Source organism: Fundulus heteroclitus, chromosome 22 (assembly GCF_011125445.2).
Source record: "Fundulus heteroclitus isolate FHET01 chromosome 22, MU-UCD_Fhet_4.1, whole genome shotgun sequence".
Classification (NCBI taxonomy): domain Eukaryota; kingdom Metazoa; phylum Chordata; class Actinopteri; order Cyprinodontiformes; family Fundulidae; genus Fundulus; species Fundulus heteroclitus.
In genome coordinates this window covers 33,328,131-33,340,690 of record NC_046382.1, presented here as the reverse complement: position 1 = coordinate 33,340,690, position 12,560 = coordinate 33,328,131, and the positions used below count along the sequence as shown (strand labels likewise).

Genomic DNA, 12,560 nt, shown 5'->3' with positions numbered 1-12,560 from the left:
TCAATCGATAGATGAATATCGATGATAGAAGAAAAAAAAAGGGGTCAATTTAAAAAATCAATAGAATAACAGTTTTACTTACTTTTGCATTCTAGCAATGTAGGTTAATATTATTCATTACATCCTCCCAACCAATCACAAATACAGACCCAGGAACCAAGCTCCGCCTCCTTCAAAGTGTTCAGAGAGCACAGGTTCTTTTTTATTTTTTGCCAAAGCAATTTTGGTAAAAAGTTGGTTGAATAAAGGGTTGAGTTTAAATTCAGTGTTAGTGTATTCTTCATCTAAAAATAGGTCGCTAAGCTACAGCATGAAATGGCCAGGGCTGCACTTAAAATATATGTTTTGAATTTGTTGATATGCTTTTTTTCTATATCGTCCAGCCCTACATCCGCTCAGACCCCTTATTCCTAATCTCTTCTCTCTAAAGGAAACCTTTACAGTCTTTATTTTGGCATCTTTACAAAAGAAGGGGAAAAAAATCTGCACACCTTACCACCTCAACACGGTACAAAAAATTATGCTGGGACTGGACAATCCGCTCCCAAATAGCGTTTTTTTTTTTCTACTGTCACTTGGAACATGTGAGGCGCAGAGCTTGAAAAGCGGCATCTATACTCATAGAATATGGGATTACAATACATACATAAAAGCGCTATTTCCTATAGGCTTCGGCCTTTAAGACTATTAGCAGGTTGAGAGCGAAGGAGAATGTAATCATTCGGTTCGCTCTTATCACAAACAACACATCTACTCGGAGAACAACTTCAAACACAATGTCCAGCATGCGTAATTACGCACTAGAGACCCCTGCGCCATAGATGAGATATAATGGCTGGTCATGGCTGACACTGAGATGACAAACCTGTCTCTGCGAAAGGTGACGACAGTGGTTAGAAACTACAGGCTAGAGGTGCATGGAGCTGAAAAGAGGGGGAAAAATCAGCAAATGGGTTATGCGTAAAGACTCAGAGTGAACCCTTGGTTGCTTCAAGTGTCGCAGCTGAGGGGAAAATGTTGGACCAAACAGGCTTGATGAAACTCAGCCTCACTCACCAATGAGGTTATAGACCTACATTGGTAAAGAAACACATAGATTAATGATAATGGGGGGTGTTTTCATTCATTCATGAATTTTATAATTCAGATTGTCCCTTTTATAATCGACCACTATATTTTCTTGTTAAAGTAAGGAACAAAGAACTTCTCCTTGCAAAACATATTTTCCCCTTATTATACACAAATAGTCTCATCTCAACATTATTTACATGGCAAGTTAAAAATAAAAGTCAGTTGCTCTGAGTGCTTTATACACTCTAAAAGTAGCAATTGAAAAATGAATAAAAAGTTAAAGCCATCAAATACGATCAAATGTACAATACAATGCAGATACACAGAAACAAACACTAAAAACGCCAAAAGCTAACATTTCAAACTGTCTTAAAAGCCAAAAAGAAAAGTTGTGTCTTAAGAGAACATTTAAAAACAGTGAGTCAATCTGCCAAATATGTAAAGCTACTTCATTCCAAGGTTTTGCTGCAACAAGAAGAAAGTGCCGCTACATATTTGCACTCTTTGTTTTTCGAATGACTAATAAAAACTTGTCTGCAGACCTGAACAAACGAGAGGGAGCATGCATATGAATTAGGTCTGACATTAGGTCTGACAGATCCTGGAAAGCAAGGCCATGAAGACATTTAAAAACAAATAAAATAATTTTCCAATGTGAACTAGTAGCCAATGAATTGTGGTTAAAACGGAGAAACGTGTTCTCGTTTTCTGGAAACAGTTCAAGAGCAGCTGCAGTCAAGCCACTAGAGTTTTATTAAGCCCAGAGTAAAGTGAAGTGCAGTAATCTAAGCAAGCTGTAATTAAAGCATAGATTAAAATCTTTAGTGAGCTGTCTCAGTTATAAAAAAGCTGGACCGGACCACAGATTTTAGCTGAGCATGAAAGTTGAGATTATTCTCAGGTCTGTAGCAGTATGTGTCAGATACTGACTCTAAGGATCCAGGTCAACACTGATGTTAGACGCATCAATGGGCTCAAACAACATAAACTAAGTCTCTTTATTGTTCTGGTGTAAGAGGTTTGTTGACATCCCTGATTTCTGCAATGCATTCAGATTTATTACATTACATGTATTCGCAGAGCAACTATTTTCCTTATTAGTGTCATAAAAGTCTGACTGTCTTCTGCATAAAAAAAGAAGGCTAAACCATGGTTTTTTATAATTGACCCCAATGGGACGGGGTACAGAGAGAAGAGGAAGGGGCCAAGAATGGAGCCTTGAGTCTCTTTAATAAAATAAAATAAAAAAGCAGTTCTCCACTCTTAAAAAAACACTACTGTTTGGTGTGTCCTGACAGCCTGACGGAGGATCACTTTGACACGTTGCCCTGGTTTATTGGAATGATCCAGAAGATCCTCCGCCATGCTTGTGGCTCTAAGATATGTTAAAGGGAAAAGGGTCCCGATTACTATTTTGCTCCTCTTTGAATTTAAATATGTTCACATGAACATAGAAGGTACTTTCTCCTTCCTTGGCCTGTATCTTCTTCATAATGATTAAACCTGCCACTTGTGGGCAGTGCTAATTCAGGTTCTACCTTTTGGACACACAAAATTACAAAAAATAGTGCAAATATTGCAACTATTGTGCCCCTTACTGCATATTTGCACTTTTTTGACCAGTTTGGATATTCATCAAAGGAAATGGGGGGAGGGGGGGGGCTCATTACCTGTTGCTATTGAATGACCACCTTAGTATATTTATGAATTAAAAGGTATACCAATCCTTTTAGATAAATAAAACGCTGTTTAGGTCAGTCTGCAATCTTTATGGCTAATATCACTCGCTAAGGGACTGATATCACAGCTCTCAGACTCTATGTACTTTTATCTTTTGCATGCTCTGTGTGGGGGAAAGAAACCCTGTAAATAATAAGTCTGTCGTGCTTGTGTGTCATGTTATTTTTTTTTCTCTACATTCTAAGTCTGCTTCAAAGGTAATTTCACCATGGTAACACATGGTGACAATAAAGGATTCTTATAAATAAAGGATTCAATAAAAACATCTTACAGATAAATCCTTTGTCAGCTGGTCTAAAATGCACACTAACTGAAAGGAAAAGGGAGGGCCGTATTTCCAAACTTTTTATTTTCAGAATCACAATATTAACACTTCCATTCAAAATTGGATAATTATATGGTATATAGTCTAGTCCAGGGGTCTGCAACCTATGGCTCTGGAGCCGCAAGTGGCTCTTTAGACCTTCCACAGTGGCTCCTTATAACTATGCCTACAAATAATATCTTTATTATGGTATTTAAATGTAATAATGATAAGATTTTGTCTTGGAATAATTGCTTTTATTTTTCACAACAAAATTATGCTAAATGTGTAATATTTAATCAATAATTTTTCATTATGTTGGAAACTATGATATTTTTTTTTACATCATTATCTACAAATATGAACATCCCGTCCATCCTCTTTTTTTTTTTTTTTACACACCAAAATTGACATAAAAGGGCGTTTCTTTAACAATGACGACATATTTCCTATAGTAGATCCTTATCAAAAATTATAACTTGTCTTTTTTCAAAAGGCCAGGCAACATTTGTGTAGTTCAGTCCACGGTAGCAGAGTTGTTTGGGTGCCACCGAATTACAGAAGCTCATCTTGATATCGCTCTCCACTGAGCTTTTCTCCACTGAGCTTCTCTCTAGTGATGACATGTCATGTTTTTCACCTCCATCACAATTTCTCCACCAAAAGCTGGTTTGGCAACCCACTTACTACACATGCAGTTATCTTTCAAATTTGACGCCATTTAAAGGGGAATTAAAAAGTCTTTCCAGTGGCGTACAATTTATTTCCAAGAGGCATTGTTGCAACAAAAAACAATCAACAAAACACAAATTTCCTTACCATGTGCCAAGTATAGCTGCGGGCAAGTTGAGGTTTCAGCTCAAGTCTTTTCAATCTGTGCTGCATCCCAGCATATTTAACTGCTGGTATTGTTAAAGACATTATCAGGATATGTCAAACCTTTTTTCACGATTGCTAGAAATAAATCCGACAGGAGGGAGCCCAGATATTTTTCTTTTTTATATATTTATCTAGTTATTGCTGTTTTCTGTGGTAATTACTTATGTTTCATGCGTCTACCTCCCTGCAGGCAGAGGTTAATTCATGTACACAAGGGAGGGGTAGGGGTCGTTTTTCAAAAAGGGAATGTGGGCTGAAAGAACCCATCCATCCATTCATCTTGTGCAGCTTCTGTTTAGAGCGTCTAGAGGAGATAAGCGGCGGGCTGGGTGGATAAATGAATACGATCATTTACCACGCCTTTGATCATCACTCAGTCCTCCTGGGCTAAATGCTGTGCACAATGTACACCCTTGCCCACTGAAAATAGACATTTTCTGCATAGACATTGATGCTGGATGCTGGTGAGTTAGAGTTTGGAGTTTGGCATTTTTCTTTCTTTTATGGTTCTTGTGTCCAATCCAAACTGACTCTGCTGGGTTATCTTAAAGCTCAACAAAGAGACCACTTCTGAATCTGACTTGTGCGTGTTCGACAAATAGGTGAAATGTTCTAATTAATTGTTCTTCCTTCAGTTTAGGCAGTCTGCTTCATTTATACAGATTTTCAGCTGCAGGTTTAGTCATTTTAGTTAAGTCTCTAAGTGATTCTTCCGTTTTCTAATTGACCTCTGTTGGTTATTTTGATCCTGAAATGGTGTGTATATTTTGTTTCTGTATTTGACCCCAACCATAGGTCTGCTTCCTTCTTTTTGGATTTCTGTAGAACTGCTTCCTTTAGAGAGCGTTTGTGTTCTCTAATCGCTTTACTAAAATATCTCTTTGTGTCGTTCCTACACAGCCAGCCGCCAGGCCTGTTTGCCATCACAAGCAGAATAAAGCTGTCATCTTAGGCCCGTGATAGAGAATAGTCCTATTTTTGCAGGCACATCTGATTTCTAAGAATACAAGCAACTAAAATAGCCCTTTATGGTTCTGAGAAGAGGGTTGTGAAATGTCTGCAAAGAGCTTTGATTACTCATCCTGTGAGCACACTGGTTTAATCATAACTTGTTTTTGTGTGTGATGTCGGCACAAAATTGTGGATATGGTTTTAAACTCAGCAGGTTTACATGCACACATCTCTGTAAGCAGCGGCTTATTGGTTTAGCCATTGCTTTTGTGGTATTTTTCATTTCTCTTCTGGATTTTTGGCTGAAATTTGAAGTCGATGTGTGCCTCAGAATTCACAAGAAATGCTGTGATGTGCTAAACTTTTTAAACTCTGTTTTATTTTTCATGTATTGAGTTCAGAGAGTCTCAAACCTGAGACAACTCAGAAAATACAATTTATCCAAGCACCGCCATGCTGACACATTTTAAAGCAGCAGCAGGTCTTTGTTTTAGCTTGTTGCTATGTCATGATTGTAGTAGTTTACGTATTGAAGAGCAAGAACAACGTGCTTGAAGAACCCAATCTTTTTTGTGTTTGTACTTATTGGCTCTACATCACCATATAGTGCAGCAGATAACTGAATAACTCAGTGGAATCTTTCAAATTTGTATGCAAGCCCCAAATTTGGCACAAATACTCCTTGGGGATCACTCTGCCAATATAGAACGCTAGCAACCCCAAATTTCAAGGTGGTGGCCATTTTTCAAGATGGCCGCCATTCCCGGTATGAAAATATTATTTTTGAGGATAAAATCAAAGAGACTTGTCCGATTTGAATGATCTTGGTGTCAAATCATACATTCTTGACCATGTAGAATTCAGATTTTGACCTCTTGAACTTGTTGGAAGCTTATGTGTACCATATCTCAGGCATGGAATCATAATAATCTCTGTATTATATACATACGCAGTATATATATCAGCTAAGAAGTGGTGTAGGTTGTAGTGGTATTAGGGGTGTTGTAGTAGAGGTAGTACTTTTGTTTCAGTAGTCAGCCCCATCTTCTGGATGGAATCCTGGCACTAGTCCTCACTACTTACCCAACTCTTACCTATGGCTCCAAGAAGCTGCTTGTGCACAGCAGCGGCCACACCCTGGAACATCGCGTTGGCTCGCGGACCAAACTAGGTAAGGGTAGCACACAGAGTCTTTGTGTGTGGAGTACGTCAAACTCCCATTCAATGTGCATGAAGTCAGCATGAATTCATCTATGACTGGCAGACAGGAACACCTCAAAAGATGAAACAGAAGGAGCAATGGCAAAAATGCAATGTCATTCCCACAATACAAGTGTATTCTACCAAGTACAAGAGAACAGACATTGTGTTTGATGTCTACCAGCCATCACGTCTGAAGGCTGAAGCCAGGTCAAAGCGAGGACGTGGGGTAAGACGCAGGGTGACAAGCAAGGGCAAACTTCCCTCGAACTGCCGGAACTTCCTGAGAGACAATGACAACAAAACCGAGCTGTTCAACTTCCTGGCTGACAAGATTGTACAGGCAGCTGCACAAAATGTGGTCATTGTGACCAAAGAAGACGCTATCAGCAACCACAGCATCAACCTGGATGAAGTGGCTCCTTGTAGCCATGAAGAAGCTGATACCAGGATATTTGTGCATGTCAGGCATGCAGCAGAAGAAGGCAGTAAAGTCCTCATGGTAAAAGCCAGTGACACAGATGTTCTTGTCATAGCAATCAGTGTACTATCAGGCCTGCAGGAGATTGGTCTTCAGCAGATGTGGATTGCCTTTGGCAGGGACAGAACCTGAGGTGGATTCCCGTACATGATCTGTGTGTCTCTCTTGCACCAGAGAGCAGTGGTATTCTCTTCTTTCACACCTTTACTGGATGTGATGTTGTTTTGTCATTCCGCGGCAAGGTAAAGAAGTCTGCATGGCAGACCTGGGATGTGCGTGATGAGGCATCTGATGTCTTCACCAGACTTAGCCAGTACCCACCAGCAGTGGATGATGATGACCTTGGAAAAGTTTGTGGTCATGATATATGACAGGTCCAGCACAGCTGAGGGTGTTGATGATGTGAGGCTGGACATGTTTGCTCGGAAACAGAGGCCATATGAAGCCATTCTTCCAACTCGAGCAGCTCTACAGCAGCATGTGGAGCGCGCTGCCTACCAGGCAGGTTGTATATGGAGCTAGTCAACAGTACGCCAGCCAGAAAGAGAGTCCTGCAGACTGGGGATGGACCAAGACAGGTGATCTGTGGCAAATCTTTTGGACCACGCTTCCACCAATCGCAAAGAGTTGCCAGCAGCTGACCAAGTATGGATGCAAGACAGAATGTCGTGGACGATGCAAATGCTACCGCTTTGGTCTGACTTGCACTACACTAGGCAGCTGCATATGTGAAGCTTAGGAGCTGCTGGGCTCTGTTCCAACTCAAAGACAAAGACAATAAACTGATAAATAATAAACAGTTTGAATAATGGACAGCCTTTTATCTCATGATGTCAGCGTGACGATGCTTTTGACATGTACACTGCATTTCATTATTTGCTATCTTGTGTTGTGGCAGATGATTTGGATAAATGATCACATTTATTTAGTTGTTTTTTTTGACGTTACAAAATGTGCAAAGCACATGATAATGCCTTGTCACTTCTCCCAATAAATCTTTCGTTGCAAACACATCTGTTTTATGTATTTTTGTTCACATTCTGTTATAAATGGTACAAAGAGGCGCCAAAGAAGTTTTAAACTTGTACATTTGACTTCCTCATAGTCAAAAACATATTATTCAACACTAAAATCATCTAAATCAGTCCAGTGAAAGATATTCTATGATTAAATTTGTGTTTTGTACACCATAAATGCCGGCCATCTTGAAATCTAGATGGCTAGCGTTTTTTCTAAAAAAAAAAAAAAAAAAGTGGACCAAGAGGGATAAACAGGCGAATTTTGGCGCTTGTATCCAATTTGAAAGATTGTTACAGGTATCTGCTACACTAATATACAATATTTATATTCACCTTAAGAAAATTAATTAATTTATCGTCCCGCAATGGGGAAATTAGAGTGCGACAGTGGCAAAGATACAGACTCAGTTACACACAATTTATAGTAATTAAAAAAACAAGCCAATCTAATCTAAAGTTAGTTCTAAAGCAATAAAGAATGAGCTTTATCCAAAAAGGCCAAAATGACAAGTAAAAATAAATACCAGAGTATCACATCATTAATAGGGTATACGCGGGTAAAAAAAGAGGCCACATTCAAGTTAAACAGTGGAAAAGCACCAGCCTATTTACAGAACGATGTGAGAAAAATATAATATGCATGATTAAACAGTAACATCTCAGAGTATAGCAAAGGCATGTGCAAGTGTACCTTAGCATCTGAGAGATAAATGATTTACAATCAGATCTGAAACCGTGCAACCATTATGTTGTAAATAGTTATTAGGTCAATGAGATTAGATTATAATCACAGAGATTATAAAGATTATAAAGTCTAACAGCAGTCGGGAGGAACAACCTTCGGAAACGCTCATTTAAACATCTGGGATGCAGCATGGAGAGCAAGACATTATTGTCCATCAATTATGTTACTTTTCTTACACTCCTTTTGTCTCCCAATACCTACACTGTGTCTAGCGGGCCCATTCTTAAATATTTATATCAAAACTTCTAAGTACCGCTAAAAGCACCCCAAGTACTGTCAGTGGTGCAATTTCCGACCGACGCGATCAATATGATGCGATATCATCTGCCCGTCTAACACTATTTTTACATTGATATTAACTCACAACAAAAACTAAATATGATTTGACCACTTTACTTCTAAGCAGGCATTTAAATTAAAAACATTCTTCTAATTTTAAAATAATAGTAACAATAATAGATCACCTGTTCTCTTTAGTCTTATGCATTGTGGATTTCAAAATAAAGGTGTATCTTAAAAAAAAATTACGATAACGATCATTTATTTTAATTTTGCATCGATGTAATTGGATCCTTAGTCATTTAATCGATGTGGATCGTTACGAACACAATCAGTAGTGCTTGTAGCAGCGCTTGAAACTGTGGAGTTGGGAAACAGCAAACCTACTGAAGAGTATTTTAATGCCCAAACATTTATTTGCATAGAAGTCCAGAAATTCAACGTTAGTCTGGTTAGTCGGACCTGATTTCCACAGAGCCCTCAGGGTTTGCCGTTAAGGAACGAAGTATTTCCTCTTCTCTATTTTGGGTCAGTGTTTTCTCAGCCAATTGTTGATTTTAAGGAAACTGATGCTTACAGTTACCTTTCATCTGTTACCTCCAACCATAGCTGGGTCTGTTGACCATCTGCTACTTGCTTTTTGTTTGTTTGTTGTTGTTTTTCTTTTATTAAAAGTATGGATTTAAAGTTTAATGGTTGTCAAAACTTGCTCGTGCAGCATCCATTGATTGATGGCTTTGCCACTAGAACTGCTGACTGCTTTTCAAGGTTCAACTAAAATCCCATCTCTCTCATCACCATTCGGTTCACTAATTTTTGTTTGTCTAACTCCAACAAATATGATTCATGTCTGCCATTTTCACAGATTCAAATTTCTTTACATTGGAAATATATTTTAGAACCTATTACCGGGCTGCATCTTGATGTATGAATTTGTGCGTGGTAGTGAGAGCGATTGGGTGAATGTGGCTATTGTGTACAGCGCTTTGAGTGGTCAGCATGACTGGAAAAGCGCTATATAAGTTAATTTCATTTACCATTTATATCAGATAATTATTTTAGTCACTGCCCATCTTTGCTTGTTTTAGATATCTTCTTGTTTTACTGGTCTCTGTATAGATTGAGACTAAATGAAATACAGAAGAGCACAGACTGCATCAGGACTGAACTAAGTCAATTAGCCCAAGTGGGTTTGTTGTCTTTGTCCCCAGTACTGATCAAGTTGTTTAAGAGTCAACGTTTGTTAACACAGGGGCCCGAATCTGATCATTCGTGAAATAGTCGACCTAAAGCCAGACTGTACACCTACAGCCTTGGAGTGCTGAGCTTCTCCTGTGACTCCAAATTCAGTCATATGAAAATGCTTTGATTGAGATCCTGATGCGATACTTTACATGAGATTGGGACATCCTTTCTGTTTTGGTGTTTGTTGATTTGGGTATTTAGTTTTTAATTATTGGTATATATCTATTTTTGTAGTTTTGTGGATCCTAAATATCATGCATCGCTTTAAAGTGAATTCCCAGAGTAGACTTTATAACACAGCCTGACAAAACATCTCTGGAGCATTATGGCGAAAGTATGTGTGGCTCATTCAGTTAAAACAACATGCTCTTGGGTCTCTGGTCAAAAGTACAATTCCTGCTTCCTCACAGGTTATTTGTCCGTCTGAATTGAAACATGTCCACCTTTAAATGACTCATTCATCTATAGATACTTAAGCTTGTCTCACCTTTTGTCCTAGCAGGGATGTATATGGATTGGTGCACATTGTTGCAGAATTTAGGTTAAGGAAGTCTTGTTTTCCAGGAAAACGGTGAAATCATGAAACATTTCCTCCCAAGTCTGATCATTTTAGAAATGCTAACTTGTTGTTAAACTATACATGATCAAATGTAGCCCAGACCTGTGAAAAAACTCTAACTTTTTTTATTTAGTAACGACTCAGAAGCCTCAAATCAGATACCATCTTCGGGGTTTATCAGGCAGCTGTGGTGTACGACCATATGTACCCACAGTGTTGAGACCAGGCACAACACCGGGGGAAGGTCTCTCCCCATCTACTGGAGAGCAAAAATAAAGGCAGAACATGTTTGGGGTGCAACAAACGATACTTTTAATTTTTTCCAAAAAATTTAATTAATTCAGTTTTTGAAGCACTTGTGTGCCCCACTGATGGAATGACGGTCTGGGAGATGAGTCTCATGGGTATAATCCGATGTAACACACCTGCCACCCAAAGGTTTCAAACAATTTAAAGCTCAATAATTCAATACAGTCTTTGTAGGCGTGATGTTTGGCACTGACCCGAAATGTTATTTTTTTTGCAGTTTCTTTACTCTTGAGCTCAGTGTAGCGTCGTTTATAGCACATGAAAGGAGAAAGTTCTACTCTTTGAATGCCTATTTCTGTTGCTTCATGCCCAAACCTTGTCATTTGTGTGCAGAAGTTCCAACCACAGTAATATTTCGATGCAGCATAGCTCAAGTTGATGTTGGCATTTTTCTAATTCTGATACAGGAATGCTGTTTAAACAGTGAGCTGATCTGCCTGCCTAGTTTAAATAGTTGATCAACAATAAATAGCTATAATGCAGTTATTGAATCGTTTCCAGTAGGAATATATTCGGCCGTCAGACATCATGGGCCAAAGCTTGGCGTGGGACGGCTCAGGGGATTAGGGGTGTTCAGGCATGCACAAACCAAAATACAAAAGTGTGTGAATTCATGAGCCATCTGGGTTGAGGCACAGCAGCTGCTTACTGACTGGATAGGCACGACGTACTTGACCTCTGACACTCGGCCATGTTGTCCATCTACTGTGTCTGTTTTAAAACCAATCTGTCTGCTCTCATGGACTTTCTCCCCATGTCATTAGAGTCATTAAGTGGACACTGATTAGATTAGAGCCGGACCCACTGGACTAATTTCACTAAGTGCAAAAAGCTTGTGCTTGTATTGTGTATGTTCGAGTGACCCCATACATTATGTGCTGCTGGCTGCTCGTGCAAAAGCAGTCCTTTCATATGAAGTTGGACTGTTATTCCTGATCAAATGACCGGTTTAATGGGAATTGTTCTGAGGACAGAAAAATGATTGAAACTTCAGAGATGTGTGTAGATTTTCCTGCGTTTTCACACATTGGAATAAGTTTAAGAAAATCTTCAGCAAGATACAAACGTACTTTTTTTTAGCATTAAACTGTGGGGAAGCTGTAAAAGAGTGATTGTAGTTGGAAAAGGCTGTTTCAACGCATGTAACGGCTACCTTGGACTGTTAGAGGCTGCCGTGTTTACTTGAACTTATGGCATTGTGCTGTGCAGGGTTGACTCACTTAGAGATTTTCAATAAGTGTTTTTTTTTTTTTTAAAGTTACCCATGCATAAAAAGTTCCTGGTACTGACTGGATCTTCTTATATTTTTTCTCTCCTCTTCTTTTTGGGAACAGATCACCAGAAGTTGGAACGCGAGGCGAGGATTTGTCGAATGCTCAAACATCCAAACATAGGTAAGTCACCTCTGAGGGCTCACTGGGGAGAGTTAGAGATTGTTGGTTGGAAAATGTTTAGTGGCTTGGACAAAATGTCCAAAAGTTTCACACTTGTAGACCTACAAAATTCACAGTCCTTGTGACTTTTTGGCTTACATTAGCTTTAACTTTCTTACTGTTTAAGGCTTTTTAGGTGTTAGAGATTATGAGATTACAGAGACTGGACAGCAGTATCGGTTACCATGCAGATTACAGATAAACGGACTCTGGAGGCACAGAGTCTGACATACTTAGATTGGACAGAATGACTGATGAGGGGAAATGTGTCAGCTAGGACACATCTGCATTGTAGCATCCTCTCCACCAATGTGATGAAGGGAACACTGATATACTGGTCATGCC

The 12,560-nt window shown here is 39.1% G+C and overlaps 1 protein-coding gene across 1 annotated transcript in view; it reads left to right on the top strand.

The window, feature by feature from the left end:
• camk2g2 (calcium/calmodulin-dependent protein kinase (CaM kinase) II gamma 2) overlaps positions 1 to 12,560 on the top strand; it is a gene marked incomplete in the record, with an annotated part of 62,693 nt that overhangs the window by 20,240 nt on the left and 29,893 nt on the right. Inside the window, 1 exon segment of the mRNA XM_036126071.1 lies at positions 12,117 to 12,176. Within this exon segment, the coding sequence (XP_035981964.1) occupies positions 12,117 to 12,176 (60 nt within the window).